Genomic DNA, 16,644 nt, shown 5'->3' on the forward strand with positions numbered 1-16,644 from the left:
CCAAGACATCTCTTTTCATACCGATTTCGATAATACCAGATGTTCCCTGAGACCCAGAGAAAACCGAGAGAGAGAGAGAGAGAGATGAGTATTTGTAAGAGAGACGCAGATGGTTAGAGTCAGTAAAGTGACCTATGCAAAAGACAATCGTTAGAGTTCATATACATTTCAGTTTTCCTCTTCTTTTTCTCCTTTTCAGTAATTATCCAATTAATTTAAAAAAATAATTTTTGCAGGGTAACTGAATCAAGACTACCTACTGGATGGTTGGTCGACAATATGTGCCTGATTTTTTTTGAATTGTGAGTTTTATCGATTTTTTTTGAATCAACTTTCATTATTTCTTTTTCAGCTCGATTTTTGTTGGTTTTTTTCACGCCGTTGGATTAATTTTTTGCTGAAATGGCTGAAATCGGTACAGGGAGAAGCAGGAGATGTTTGCTGAATAGGTTAGAGAGTGAAATGATGTTTTACTAATGTAATTCTTTTTTAAATGAAGCTGAAAAGAAGAAGAAGATGATTGGCTGTATTGCAATTCAAAATTTGCATAAACTCCAGAAAGCGAGGACACCGTTCGAAGTTGGAGTTGAACGTTTTGCATTGGTAAATACTTTTTTTTAATTGTGAAGAGTGTTCTGCTTGTTTCAGGCTTTACATCAAATAAACAGCTATGCACCATATGCAAAATAGACATCCGGATCCATTTGGAGAACATTCTAAAAGTAAGGAAGTGGTAAAAACGTTTGACCCACTTCCGGTATGATGAGGCGACCAAAAAACAAGAATACCGTATTCAATAGCACTGGGAGGTACGATTTTACGATTTTTCTTCAAAAAATGTTGAATAAAAAGCAACCTTTTGTTTTACAGACAATCATGTATGACAGAAGCAAAAAAAAAGAAGAAGCCTTCCGCCCTGGATGCGATCCGTTTAGCTTGGTAAGTTGTTAACTAACAGGAATGACCCTGAGTGAAACGCGAGAGTCTCTAGATGGGCCTTACCGAGACTTGAACAACACTATATGTTTTAGTGCTAGTTTCCAGCGAATAACAAACATTTTTCATTTTTTTCAAAATTTTTTGATTGGGACACTTTGAGACACTGCAACTTTCTTCAATTTGAAGGTTTTCATAAAATTCAAAGTGTTATGAAAAGGTGAAGATGTAGGCTACAAAAAAGCTAATTTTAGGTTTTTATCAAAACTGAAACCTTAAAAGATACAAATCAAAATGTGAAAATTGGCAGTACTCATGAAATCAGAAAGTGGTCATTTAAAAAAAAAGTCGTGGGGGGCCATGTCTATCCGATTTCCCATGTTGAGTGAGGTACACATACATATTCAAATATGCTCCAATTAGCGTTTTTGTAGCCCACATCTTCACCTTTTTATCACACTTTGAATTTTATGAAAACTTTCAAATTGAACAAAGTTACGATGTCTCAAAGTGTCCCAATCAAAAAAAAAATTGAAAAAAAAAGAAAAATGTTTGTCATTCGCTGGAAACGAGTTTGTTGTCACTAAAACATATAGTGTTCTTCTAGTCTCGGTAAGGCCCATCTAGAGAATCTCACGTTTCACTCAGGGTCATTCCCTTGTAAATACTCTTGAAGTTTGAGTCAATGAGTCTTTTGTAGCCCCACTACCAGATATGAGACGCCTGGACCCATTCGGTGATTTGTTGAGAGATGGCGAAACCGACTCGGATGGAAGCTCCACCACTCCATGAAACCAGTCCCTACCTTCAACATCACCAACTGGGAATATCATGAATTGTATTTAATAAATCTATAACTTTCAAGATTATATTAATTGTAATAAATTTATATTATTATTATTATTCACTTGTTCATGTTATTTTCCGCTTCGACTATTCAGTGAGCTAATTAGTTGATAAATACAGGTAATTATTAAGTTTTCTTTTAGTTAGCGGTATTCATTCGTTTTTATTTTTTCAACATTTCGCAGAAATACACTCGTAGTCCCTCCACTCAAAACAGAATAGAATAAGCATGTATGTCGGGCGGCCCGTGAGTTGCTTACACCCCGTAATTTATTATTCTCACTCAAAAGGTAGAACCCGGGAAAAAAGAAAAAGAGACAGGAGAGAGAGACAGCTCTGTGACACTAATTATATGTTCTCTCATTTCATTTTTGGATCTGGTTAGAGCCAGTAAGGTAACCCATGGAAACGGCATCGTTATATTTTATTTTCACCTATTCTTTTTAGTTTTCAGCTTTTTTCTTTTCATTTTCAGTAATTATTGAATTAATTATGAAATTAATTTTTTCAGGGTAACTGAACCAGAGACTACCTACTGGATGGTTGGTCGACAATATGTGCCTGATTTTTATTGAATTGTGAGTTTTATCGACTTTTTTGAATCAACTTTTATGATTTTGTTTTTCAGCTCGATTTTTGCTGGTTCCGCATGAAATTTGTATGGTTTTTCTGGTTTTTCACGCCGATCGATTGGTAGGTTAGTTTGTTGAATTTAATGTTTTCCAGATAGCTCCGAGATATGCGACTCAAAAATATCTATGCCTGCGGCTTTCGAATCTGGCGCGCCTCCGGCGCAAAAGCGTCCTGGGGTGCCTGCGGCGCTAGAATAGGCTGGGGTGCCTGCGGCGCTAGAATCGGCTGGGGTGCCTGCGGCGCTAGAATCGGCTGGGGTGCCTGCGGCGCTAGAATCGGCTGGGGTGCCTGCGGCGCTAGAATGCTTATCTATAACTGTCTGGGGTGCCTGCGGCGCTAGAATGCTTATCTATAACTGTCTGGTGTGCCTGCGTCGCTAGAATGCTTATCTATAACTGTCTGGGGTGCCTGCGGCGCTAGAATCGGCTGGGGTGCCTGCGGCGCTAGAATCGGCTGGGGTGCCTGCGGCGCTAGAATGCTTATCTATAACTGTCTGGGGTGCCTGCGGCGCTAGAATGCTTATCTATAACTGTCTGGTGTGCCTGCGTCGCTAGAATGCTTATCTATAACTGTCTGGGGTGCCTGCGGCGCTAGAATCGGCTGGGGTGCCTGCGGCGCTAGAATCGGCTGGGGTGCCTGCGGCGCTAGAATGCTTATCTATAACTGTCTGGGGTGCCTGCGGCGCTAGAATGCTTATCTATAACTGTCTGGTGTGCCTGCGTCGCTAGAATGCTTATCTATAACTGTCTGGGGTGCCTGCGGCGCTAGAATCGGCTGGGGTGCCTGCGGCGCTAGAATAGGCTGGGGTGCCTGTGGCGCTAGAATCGGCTGGGGTGCCTGCGGCGCTAGAATCGGCATGAGCGCCTTCGGCGAAAAAATTCAACAAGATATCCCCACCAACCATTTTTGCGCCGAATCTAGCGCCGCAGGCACACCAGACTTTCATAATTTCTTTTTTCAGCTCGATTTTAGCTGATTTCGCATAGAGTTTGTGGGACTTTCCAAAAGAACTAATTGGAGGATGCCAATTACACCAAAAAAAGATATTTGGAACGTGGGATGGGTTCTCTTTAATGGGAAAACCCGGATTTGATGTCCAAACAACAAATCAGGTACTGACGAAGTTGACCCGGAGGTTCGTTGATACAGAAAAGTATGTTAAATTAAAGGAAGACAACTTGAATTTCAGATGGTTGTGAGAATCTGGAAGCATATGAAGGATATCGGAAAAGGAACTCATTGAATAGACCACGATTGGTTATGACAATGGCTACACGTGCAGCGTTTGGACCGGAAAGTAATGAAAATGAGTCTTCTCATCTTCCACGTAAACAAAAAGAATCAGTGAGTTTTCTTTGGCTTCCTTACCGCCCAATAGGGAACGCCTCCAGGTGACCGTGGAGTTATGGGTCGTGACCTATATCATTGGAAAGCTGAGAAAACGCTGATTTCAAATATATATTTAGTTTTTGCCTTCGAGGCCTGATATTCGAGAAAAACGAAGTCAAAGTTTGGACCCCTGACAAGTCATTGCCTTACCGACGTGTCAGGGGTCCAAACTTTGACCTAATTGTTTTCGAATACCAGGCCTTGAGGGCAAAAACTGAATATATATTTGGAATCAACGTCTTCTCAGCTTTCCAATGATATAGGTCTCGACCTATAACTCCACGGTCACCTGGAAGCCTTCCCTAGTCAGTACCACTCAAAAAGTTGTCACTTTGATTGTTTTCAGTGGAAAATGACCAACTTTGATAGTGTATTTCGGATTTTCCGAGAAGTTTCATTATTTATGTGTTCAACAGAGAAAAAATAGCACATAATTTTGTAGTTGACCATTTTTGCAGGGACACTACCTTGAAGGTACACCGAGTTTCGACCGCCAACAAGAACACGAAAAGTGGGACACTACCGAACTTGGAGCCGATTTATAGTTAAAAATATTGTGACTTTATATTTTTCAATAATTATATTCAATTATACACAAAAAATTTTTAATTCATTGTTGCTATTTTGCATGCTGTTCATGTTTCCAAAAAATAGATTTTAAAAAATAAATGAATAGACAGTTTTCCAATCATCATAAAAAAGTGCTCAGTTGTTCAGTTTTTGCATAAACTAAAAGGCGGAGGATATTGCGGGACGGTTGGCGGTATTCGGCTAAGGAAGGGTGTCTGGCGACATTTGTTTAGACTATTATGGGATTTGAATAATGTGGAAAGCATTCCAAAGGTCACCAGACACCCCCTCCTTCTTTCCCCCCTCGCGTGACACCTTTCATCTCCACCGCCCGCCGTCCCGCAATAAGCTCCGCCCCCTTTTTCCTTGAGTATATATACCCCCAGCAGATGACGGATAGCCAGTACGCTCTCTTTAGACTGATATGTGAGTTTTCGGTCTTTTCTTACTATTTTTATGGAATTCTAGTTATTTATTGCTGTTATTTTATTGGTTGGTGGATAATTGTCAAGCTCAATGAGGTAAGTATGGATATTCTCAGCGTGCTAGCTCTAGAATTCAGATATAATATGTTTAACTTAATACTTTTTTATTAAACAAAATAGTTTTGGGATTCTAGGCCACCAAACAATGAATTTTCGCAGAAATTTGTTCTTGTGAGGCAAAAAATCGTCTAATTTCCTCAAAAAAACACAAGAATTCAGAAAATTTTGCTAAAAAACAGAACCCACCAGACTTTCATCATTTTGCCGTCTGAGATTGTGATTTTCTGTCAAAAACTCAGAAAAATGGCCCAAAAAGTGTAGGAACCCTCAAAAACCGGCCTTCTGGAATCCTAGCCCATCAAAATTTGGCCACCGGTTTTTGCAATTCATAGAAGTATAATCATGATAGCGCAGTGACCTAGAGTTTCTACTTTTGGTCATGTTGACTTTCTTTGACATTTCGGTCTATTACTTTTTTGAAATTAGTAGCCGATTTCCAGAAACATTCATCAAACTATGCCCGGTGGTGGCATAGAGCACACGCTATGGGTCTATGTCGGCCAGTTCCCGATTTACAACCCACCTGCACTTCTTTGAGCCTTATAGTCAGACCCGAGCATACAACTAGTTAAGCTATATGATTAATATATTCAATCACATTCAAGAAGCAATTTAGTTTTTTTCCCGTCGTAATGCCCCACCCAACACTTCTACACACGCAAAATTGTTTCTCAGTATCAAACGAAATAGATTGGTTTTCTAGGAACACATTTTCAGGGTGTTCATATCAAGTTTTTGTTTCTTTTCGCTTTCCTTTTCCGGATTTCATTCTCAAAAATAAGAACTCGGAGAGTTGAACTTTTTCTATAAATTTGACCATAGGTAATTTCAAATAAAAATCTGCTAAATGCTTCTGTGAACCGAGTTATAAGCCGTCAACGCGGTCTGCCGAAATGTGTCCCTCAACACATCCCCACTTTCTCCAACCATCGGTGGCGCAGTTGGGAGGCTAGTCGGGAGACGGCTCATAACTCGGTTCACAGAAGCATTTAGCAGATTTTTATTGCAGATTTGAAATCCTCAGGGTCGAAATTACCTATGGCCAAATTTATAGAAAAAGTTCAACTCGGTCCGTCATTCCCTGGGTTCTGAATTTTCCAATCACATCGACTTTTTTGGAAAATAGTAGCAATGAATGACTCATCAGAAATTCTACACGGTTTTTCGATCGTCGTTTTATTTCTTTTGTACAGTGGTTTACTATCTAATACAGTGGTTGTAAACATTGACCATTTTTAGTTGAAATTGGCCAGAGGGTGTCATAGTAAAAGTAACTGTCCCACAAAATAACTTTTTAGAGGATCAAACAGACCAAAAGTAGAGCTCCATTTTTGTAGTTGACAACTTTTTTGTACAGACACTCCCTACAAAGTTATGGTCATTTTAAGACAACAGCTCAAAAATTGCACTATTTTACACTGAAAATGGTTGATTTGAGGGAGAAATTACTTTGTCGATACGTAACTTGATAGGTAGCGCGTGTACAAAAAAGCTGTCAACTACAAAAATGAATCTCCACCTTTGTTCTATATAATTTATTGAAAATCTACTTGATGGGACAATCAATATTACCATGACACACTCTCAAAGTTGGCCAAAACCTTGTGGCGGTACTTTATATGCATTTCCATTCAATTTCAATTACCAGTTATTTCTTTTTTTCAGTGAATCCTATTACTTGTGTGCAAAATGGTGTCAGCAGCTCGCAAAGCAAGAAAGCAGCAAAGTTGCGAACAGTTACCAGATTGAAGATGGTTCAATAGAGGAGACCAATAAGGTAAACTTTTTCCCCAGCCGAATCTAGCGCCGCAGGCGCCCCAGCCGAATCTAGCGTCGCAGGCACACCAGACGATTATAGCGCCGCAGGCGCTCCAGCCGATTCTAGCGCCGCAGGCGCCCCAGACGATTCTAGCGCCGCAGGCACACCAGACGATTCTAGCGCCGCAAGCGCCCCAGCCGAATCTAGCGGCGCAGGCACACCAGACGATTATAGCGCCGCAGGCACACCAGACAGACGCTCAGAATTCAAATAAGCATATTTAAAAATAACTAGTAATGTTTCAGTATGAACTTCTTCACCGCTCCATTTGCTCAACATTTTAATGCTCCGACCAATATTCAATTCATGCCACACTGGGAAGGTACAATTTGCATCTTCGTAATCCTTAAACACTTTTAATTTTCAGAAAGGTTGGCATGACTCTGGATGCATTGTGGCAATGAAAAAGTGCCATGTGGCAATGAAAACATTATCCAACTTGGAGAAGTCAGAGCACTTTCTGCCATCAATCATGAAAACGTAGTCAAACTTCTCAATGTGAGACTCACAGGTAAATTCAGTTCATACATTCCAAGCACCTGATCCCTTTTTAGATTCCGTTCAATATCTCGCCTTAGAGTACTGCCACTTCGACTTGGACGTTCTGATTCATCTTCCAAAGGTCAAAATCGATTTTGAACTCGCCTGTTGCACGTCGTCACATAATTATTTCTGTATTCCTTGTATATTTAAAATTAAAATAATATCAGCCTATGCGTTTCCCAACATTCTCTCACGTATAAATAGCTATTATTAAAAAATGACATTTACAGTAACCCTTTAGTGACCCCATGTCCCCATTTCTATCATTTTCATTCCCCTCATCCCTTTATCAATTATTGATTGATTCCACTTGCGGCGAAAGCAACTAACCGGAGATGGCTCTGAATTTGAGTGAGTTTTGTGTGCAACTGCGTATTCTTCAACGGATCGCGGTTGCTTGCACCAGGGTATCATCTATTCAGTCCTTTTTTAGGTCTCATGAGTATGGTTACGTTTGTAACTATTGCTACATGCTCAAATCAGATTGTGTACCCGCTTGAAGCATTAGAAAAAATAAACGGTAAGAAAAACTACAAATTTCAAGAACTCAACAAGAAATCCTATTTTCAGAAAGTGCTTCCATCATCACTGAAACTCGTTCTAATCGTCGATTCTTCCGGAACGCTGGAGGTATATTTGTTAACTAGCTATGTAGATCAAATTCTGCGCTTCAATTTGACAGTTGACAACTTTTCAATTGTTCCTCCCACTTTTGATATATGCGCCTCTTCTCTCGCTTTCCCAGTTACCATCTTCAACTGCGCATATCTCAAAAGTGGGGTGAGCTATCAAAAAGTGGTCAACTACAAATTTGGAGCCCGGAACTTTGTCCACCTAGGCATTGCAAATTCAAAATATAATTTTCCAGACGACCCACTCACCAAATCCCTCGAACAGCTTCAAATGGTTTCTCGTATCACCAATGCTATCTACCTTCAACATGGCCTCATCACCGGATCCATTCCGACCAATGAATTGATATCTGAATTGTTCCATCTTGGCTCCATTCTTCCATCCGACATCCATTCGATCGATGCCACAAAAGTTCAAGGAGCAATCACTGCGTTGAAGGAGCTGCCATCGAAACTTCAGCCGGCTACAATTATTCAAAATATTGAGGGGTCGTTTGTTGCGTTGAAGACGATTCTGGAAGTGATCGAGGGAATGGGAGATATAAGAGAGTGGAAGGAGGAGAAGACGAAGTTCAAAGCTGGAATTCAGAAGTTGGCGGATTCTGGAGTGGAGGTGACGGATGTTTCAAATATCAAGGGAGCGGCAACTTCGTGGGTCTCGATGAGTGCAGAAATGACAACAGCCAATCCCACTCAAGGAAAAAGTCTACTGGAACTTTTAGCACCAAAATTGGAAGTGATCAATAATGCATCAAATACTCTAAACGTTGCAAATCTCTATTCTTCACCAACAACTCCTGGATTGACACCTATTGTGATGGCTGACGCTGGAGTAGTCAAATATACGGATCACGCTACTAAAGCTTTGGTCTCTGAAAAAAAAGCAGGAGTGTATTTGAACTATTTCAAAACCATCCAAAACGAGACTAAGCCAGTGAAAGACGCAAGCCAGGAAGTCAGATTAATTCGGGACCTTCTGAAATCTCGTCTGGCAAAACATCAGTCTCTCAACTACACGGCAGGATTTCCTGACGGTTCGATTGAAATTCCAGTTGTCCATCGTGATTTGAAGTTTGCTTGGATCAGACAAATAGTGAATACGGACAGTCTTGCGGTTGCATTGAGTGAGCTGAAGACGTTGGAGCCATCGACATCTAAGATTGAAGGGATTTTGGTATCTAAAGAAGTTGTCGACAGTGCCAGAACAATGTTTACGTTCATTGAGGAACTCGAAACTGTTGAATCGAGATCAAGAGAGTTCCAGGCAGAAATGGTTGGCACTTATGCATGTACTGAAAAACGGCCATCAAATCCAGACCAGCCGGATTTTGCGGAAGTACAAGTTCTGTTGGATTATTTGAAGAAGGTGGATGAAATGATAGCGGAGTTGAAGAATAAAACGGAACTTCTCAAAGAATATCTGAAGAATCCGGAAATTGGTGAATGGTGTGCAGAGGTCATTGAGATATGTAAGGAGGCTGGAACCAATCCGAATATCCAGGAAATCGTCAATAAGTTCAAAGATTATGGACACCGGGAGAGCTTGACAAAGCACATGGAAAACATCCAATCACTCGCTCAAGAAGTAGTCAATGTTCAGAAAGTAACAACTATCCAAAACGTGTCAAAAGACGCGGTGGCTAAATTCAATGATCTAGATGCCTATCATAACAGTGTTGGCCATTATGCTGAGTATTTCGATTGTCTGCAGAAAAAGGATCTGGATAGAGTATTTGAAATGGTGGAGTCGCTGAAAGGGATACGGTCAAGACATGGAGATCAAAAATTTGCGGATTCGATGGATAGCGGCATGAAGACGGTTAATGCATTGAATGGACTGGCTGGAAGTTTCAAGGAGATGGAGAATGCAATGGTGGCTCAAAAAGGATTCAGAAGTAAAGAGACTGGGGCGTTGGGGCTTCTGAAGAACGGACAGCAACACTCGATGACAATTGGGAGAGCCGTGGAAGGAGTGTGGAATATGAAGAAGGCGTTGGATAGAAGATCGGAGGTGAAGTTGGATATTGGAGTCATTCAGAAGTATCGGAGCGTGTTGGTGAACGATTCTGGAGATTTGAAGAATCTCGACTTGCTGGAGAAGATTCCGAAGGAGATTCTGGAGATGTATGGTCACCTCGACAAGTTTCAGAAGACTGTGCAATTCTCGAATGACACGATTCTGGCCAATCATTCTTCTATTTTTGAGAACGCCAAGATGGTCACAGGGCTTACTGATTTCGATACCTCAAGTCTGATGTCCACACTGGGAAAGCTGAAACAACACGTGAAGGATTCAGAAGATGTCAAGAAGCTGGAGAAGGTTGAAGCCGACCTGAAACTTTTAGAGTCCCTGGGTCTCAACTTTGCAAGTGGATACAAGAAAAGTTTCGAAGAATCTGAGAACACCCTGAAAGCATTGGACTCGTTTTTCCTCAGCTATGCCAAACAGATGTCAGCGACTCCGGCGCCACCAAAACTTGTGACCAAACCAACAGCCTCAAACCAGAAAGGGAAGATGCCAGAAGTGGTGACTGTTACAGTTGAGAAGAAGGTTGAGTCGGATGAGTCCATGCCTTTGTAAGTATTCAAATTTTAGGCTAGTTGTGTAGATCAAGTATGGGGCTCCATTTTTGTAGTTGGCAATTTTTCGATAGCTCCTCCCACTTTTGAGATATGCGCCTTTAAAGATACCTGGGGTGCTAGAATCCATGATCTGGCGTGCCTTAGGCGCAAAAGTGTCGTGACATGTCTGCGACGTTAGAATGATTATCTACAACTGTCTGGAGTGCCTGCGGCGCTAGAATGCATATATAGAACAGGCTGGGGTGCCTTTGACGCACAATATATATATAGAGAGGGAGATGAGAGACGCAGAGAGACGGAACGCATTCTTGGTAGTCAAGCTTTGAAGCGTTATATCTCAAAAGTGGGCGGAGCTAGTAAAAAGTTTTCAACTAAAAAATGTAGCCCCGGACTTAGTCTATATCTTTCTAGTTGACAACGTTTTTATAGCTCCGCCCACTTTTGAGATATGCGTCTTTAAAGATAGCTGCTTCAACATGATCCTCTTCTCCCACCTACTAACAATTTTTGCGCCGATTCTAGCGCCGCAGGCATCCCAGCCGAATCTAGCGCCGCAGGCACCCCAGCCGATTCTAGCGCCGCAGGCACACCAGACGATTCTAGCGCCGCAGGCACACCAGAAAGTTGTAGATTAGCATTCTAACGTCGCAGCCATCTTGGAAAACGCATATCTTAAATGTGCGGAGAGCTATCAAAACGGTGTTAACTGCAAAAATGGAGTCTTTTGAGGAGTCTTTTGATCTACATTGGTTTTTTTACAGGTACTTCTGGTTGCTCATCGGCATAGCCATAGTAATCACCGTCGTCGGTTGCTTTTTTGGGGCAAAGAAATGCTGGAAATGCATGACAACCATCGAACCGGTTGGCTGGTATCTGGACTTCTCGTTTAAAACGTTGAAGAGCTTTTTGAGAACGCTGAATCAAGCTTTCGTCGCGTACAGAAGCAGAAATCGATCGGACTATAGCAACTTGGAAACGTTCTATGGTTATTTTGAGGAGACATGTGCAATTGATACGGCAGCGTGTTATCCTTTTAGAGACACCGAACTTGTTGATATGAGGAGACAGTGCAGGTTTGTAAGCATACCATTTTTCTAGCTAAAAATGTATACTTTCAGATTCAACACCCCGCTCCCGAAAATTTCTTATATAGAATTGTATGGATATGGTGAGACAGGAGATCGTTTACACCAGAGTTTCCTCCAATTGCCCAATCAACGTCAGTGTAAAATAACGCAAGGACCGATGAGATCAGCGGAACGCCGTATTGAGACAAGAAGCAAGTTCTGGTGGTCAGTCAGACAATCGGATGCTAACGAAATTGTTCAGCTTTGTCCGTGGATCAACAGCAACGGTAAGATATAATTAAGAGCTACATTTTTGTAGTTTGTAGTTTTTTGATAGCTCCGCCCACTTTTTAGATATGCGCCTTTAAAGATGGCTGCGGCGCTGGATAGCGCGCATTCGACGCAAAAGTGTCCTGGTATGTCGGCGGCGCTAGAATGCTGATCTATAACAGTATTGGGTGCCTGCGGCGCTAGAAAGCATCTTTCGAACAAACTGGGGTGCCTTTGGCGCACGATAAACAGATGCGAGAGAAAGGAAGAAGAGAAACGCAGACAGGCGAACGACGAGAACTCACAGTAGCCAAAATTGGAAGTGTTTTATCTCAAAAGTGGGCGGAGCTAACAAAAAGGTGCCAACTACAAAAAGATAGCTTAATTCAAGATCTTTATTTTTGTAGTTGAAAACTTTTTGGTAACTTCGCCCAATATTGAGATATAACGCTTCAAAGCTTGTCTACCAAGAGTACGCCCCGTCTCTCTGCGTCTCTCTTCTTCATCCCTCTCGAATCTATAAATTGTGCGCCGAAGGCGCCCCAGCCTGTTCTATATATGCATTCTAGCGCCGCAGTCACCCCAGCCAGTTGTAGATAATCATTCAAGCGTCGCCGGCACGGCACTTTTGCGCCTAAGGCACGCCAGAGCATGGATTCTAGCACCACAAGCATATTTGAAGGCGCATATCTCAAAAGTGGGCGGAGCTATCAAAAAAGTGTCAACTACAAAAATGTAGCTCTGAACTCGCGCTTCACAAATATCTAATATTCAAAATTTTTAAAGTTTAAACAATCTCAAAATTTCAGGTGAAGTCCAAGCGGAGAGTTATTTTCCGGAAGAGGAAGGGCAAGTCATGGAAATTCGAAACAAGAACATACGGCTGCAATGTATCAAAAAGACAATATATGAACGTGATAGTGATCTTGAGATTCGTACAATTCGTGTTGTGATGCCGTGAGTTCTTATAGATCAAAAATCGGGCTAACTTTTTATAGTTGACAATTTTCTGGTAGCTCCGCCCATTTTCGAGATAGGCGCCTTTAATGATAGCTGTTTCAACAGGATCCTAATAATCATTTTTACGCCGAAGGTGCCCCAGAAGATTCTATATTGCAATTCTAGCTCCTCAGGCACCCCAGACAGTTGTAGATAATCATTTTGACGCCGTAGATACGAAACGCCACTTTTGAGCCGAAGGCGCGCCAGCTTATGGATTCTAGCACCGCAGGGATCTTAGCGCCCCAGGTATTCAACAAGATCCAACAATGCAGCCTTTTTGCGCCAAAAGCGCCCCAGACGATTCTTGTGCCGCAGGCATATTTGAAGACGGATATCTCAAAAGTGGGCGGAGCTATCAGAAAGTTGTCAACTGCAAAAATGAAGGTCTAGATCTGATCTACAAACATAGTTTACAAAACTTTCATAGTTCCTGATCTCAGAAATAGAAAAAAGCCCCGGAGGAATGATGTCTTCGACGTAACCCACTACTTTTATAAAGGATGGCGTGATGACGACGACGTACCGAGCAATGTGGACACGATTCTTCATATCATTTATATGTTGGAGAAGAAAGAGAAAAAAGTTATTGTCAAGAACACTCTGATGGTGGTTTGTGGGAATGGAGTCGCTCGATCAGGACCTTTTACTTGTGAGTTGCCAACTCCTTGTTCCAAGTCAAATCCCATCCTAATTTCCAGTTATCATGCATGCTATTCAATCGATGAAAATGCGCGAAGAACCGAGTCTCCAGAGTACGATGAAAGCAATTCATCAAGCTCGACCGTATCCAATCTCCAACGGCCGTCTCTACGGATTTTGTGTTTATGCAATTGCGAAGTATGTAAATGAGTACTGTAAAGGAGAGGAGGACTCTTTCGATTGGGAAGAAGAGGCTATTTATAATGATCTGGTAGCTGGATATAATGGATGGCGAGAGGGTAGAGATGCTGTCGCAAATCGTGGACAACACTGATGGCTATCGTGGATACTAGTTTATGGATATTTCTTGTAGAATGAATGATATAAATTTGTAAAGTCATTAGTTTGGAGTTTGAAACCTTGCTACAGTGTAAACTTTCTCCGCGACAATTCGCAACTACGACGATTCGCAACTACCACGTTTCGCAACCATTCAACTAGCAATAGTTTAACCTAGTTTTGTCTAAAAATGGAACAGATAACTTTTTCTTCTATTTAATTATTTTCAAATATGTTCTCAAGCACTTTGGTACACTCAACATTTTTAGATGACTCAAATATGCAAATGCCCAGTGGTTGCTTCTGGGGTGGGTGATGTGATCAGGGCAAAGTCCGGACCTTGAGACATGGACAAAATAATGGATAAGTTATTCCCTTACAATTGGAGAGGGACGATTCTCGTCAAGTTTGATTAGAGATTATATAAATCTCCTTAGCAACAAATAGTTTGATAGAACATGATGAATAGAGAAACAGAAAACAGAGACGCAGGTGACGAAAGCCATTTAGGTGTTACTTTCAAACGACATCCGTTTCGATAGTAACAGTATAGAAAAATGAGAGAAACAGAGAAAAACGAGAGAGAGAGAGAGAGACGCAGATGGCTAGAGCAGTGAAGTGACCTATGCAAATGACAGTTGTTAGAATTCATTTTTCACCTATTCTTTTCAGCTTTTCCGCTTCTTTTTCTTATAATGTTCTAACAATTTTGTTGCAGGGTAGATTAACCAAGACTACCTACTGAATGGTTCGGTCGACAACTTTATAAATATATCCCTGATTTTTTGTGAATTGTGAGTTTTTTATTTATAAGATATGTTCAATATATCTTTTTTCAGATTGTGTCTATATGGTGGTGCTGAAACTGGATGATATCGATAGGATAGGTTGAAAAGGTATGTCTCAATTTTCAGACTTGCAACGGGTCGGGTCGTGACGAGAATTTTTATGGGCCGGCTAAAAAAATTTGAATTTTTGACTATACTTCAGAATGCAATCAAACGCTGATTAAGAATTTTAAAATAGATATAATCCATTCCTTCAAAAATAAAAATAACTATAGCGTCCGGAGGAACCAAACCCTGACGTCTTGCCCAAGACCAGAGCTTAAATTTTGAGCTCAATTTTGTCCTTTCCCGGGATAGAGCAAAATTTCAAAATAGTTTTGAAAATCCCCCTTTACAACCACCGTAATTTCATTTCGACCCGGTATCCTTTCCTAGTAAACGCATGTTTAGCATAGTTGTCCTGAATCCGGATTCCGGAAATTCCGGGGTTTTTTGACATTCCGGTTCCGGATTCCGGTTTTTGAATGGTTTTAATCCAAAAAAGTAGTTTTAGCCTTGGCCTTGCAAATTTATTGAATCACCAGCCTGGCTGCCGCGCTTTCGGCGCTTCATCCGGCTGGCCTCTCCTCATTCACCTAGCCACCCTTTCCCGTAAGTGTCAGCATGGCCGAGTGGTCCAATTTTAAGGCTCGATCAACGCCTTTCTTTCTCATTTCTCAAAATTTGCGGACATTGGGACAGATGGACAAATCTCACACGCGTTTTATATATAAGAATGATTCCGAAATTCCGGAATTCCGGGTTTTTTCGTCATTCCGGATTCCGGATTCCGGAAATCGAAAAATCTCATTCCGTACAACTATGATATTTAGCATAAACACAAAGTTACCCATCCCAACTCAACAACTCTTTTTTTCAGAATTCCGACGATCGAGATCTTCAATATCAGACAGCGAACATCCCTCGAATCGCTCCAGGACAGCGGTCATGGAACGCCAGGAATGGAGAAAAGAAGGAGGAGTATGTCAAAGCCGAGAACATCAATCTCGCCGTCGAGGAAATCCTGCCGTGCTCCCGGTGCAGTGATCGTTTTCACGACAGCTCAAGGTTCGTCTGTCACAACTGTGACAAAACTGCGAAGAGGACAGTCAGCCCAAAAATCCAAGAAGTTGAATGATTTGTTGAAGCAGCTTGTGGGAAAGGAGACGGATTCTCTGTTAAGAATTCAATGCCAATCGAGGACGAACCTGTTCGACAAGGAATTCGAAAAGTTGTTCACAAAAGTGCTGAAGTACATCTCGAGGGCGCTTCATTTGTTCCAAAGGATCGATGAAGTTGACGTCATCTCCTTGTTTTCTTCGGAGTGTGACCGGAATATGGATCGAAAACTCTGTCAAATCGATTATATCACGATGATTACGCTGAAATTTCTCAATGGAAATGAGTTGATTGGCTATTATCACCGAAATCATGAAAGTGGAGTAACAAAAGGAATCCTCCAGGAATTCAACAATTTTGAAGAGGAAAATAAAGACGGAAAGTTCGATAATGTTGCAATCTCAGCCCCCTCCACCACCTCCATTTATCCCAGCTCTCTGTATATAAATATATATAAATAAATGTATATTTTTGAAGCTGTTCTCTAGTTTTTTGAAGAGAAAAATTTAAAATTCAGACACGCGATGCGAACGCAACGCGGCGCTGTTTTGAATTTACTGCGCCAGTCGCGTTGCGCGTGCGTCGCGTTTTTCATTGAAAGATACGACAAGCACACGCTTGACTTGAGCTTGGCACCCAGCCAAGTTCTTTTTAGCACCGTGCCAACCGCTGAGCGACGGAGCACGTTTAAGCGAACAATTCAAAATTTTGCAAAACAGTGCGAGGAGTAAGGTAGTGGAAACGCGCTCCGCTGCACAATGGTTGGCACGGTGTCAAGAAAGATTTGGCTGAGCGCCAAATTCAAATTTTACGCTTTTTTGTCGTATATTTCAATAAAAACCGCGACGCGCACGCAACGCGACTCGGAAAAAATTCAAATATTTT

General features: G+C 41.5%; 2 protein-coding genes across 2 annotated transcripts; both read left to right on the forward strand.

Annotated features, from left to right (window-relative positions):
* Positions 1-7,719: 7,719 nt before the first annotated feature.
* GCK72_003398 (uncharacterized protein) lies at positions 7,720-13,808 on the forward strand (the record flags this gene model as incomplete). The annotated part of the gene is made up of 8 exons (XM_053724032.1): positions 7,720-7,801; positions 7,852-7,911; positions 8,150-10,490; positions 11,258-11,569; positions 11,615-11,850; positions 12,643-12,790; positions 13,276-13,484; positions 13,534-13,808. The coding sequence occupies 8 exons, from the start codon at positions 7,720-7,722 to the stop codon at positions 13,806-13,808; spliced, it is 3,663 nt and encodes a 1,220-aa protein (XP_053592677.1).
* A 1,815-nt stretch (positions 13,809-15,623) lies between these two features.
* GCK72_003399 (uncharacterized protein) lies at positions 15,624-16,220 on the forward strand (the record flags this gene model as incomplete). The annotated part of the gene is made up of 1 exon (XM_053724033.1): positions 15,624-16,220. One exon carries the CDS (start codon positions 15,624-15,626, stop codon positions 16,218-16,220), a length of 597 nt encoding a protein of 198 aa, XP_053592678.1.
* Between the last annotated feature and the right edge of the window lie 424 nt (positions 16,221-16,644).

The sequence above is a fragment of the Caenorhabditis remanei genome, chromosome I (assembly GCF_010183535.1).
Source record: "Caenorhabditis remanei strain PX506 chromosome I, whole genome shotgun sequence".
NCBI lineage: Eukaryota > Metazoa > Nematoda > Chromadorea > Rhabditida > Rhabditidae > Caenorhabditis > Caenorhabditis remanei.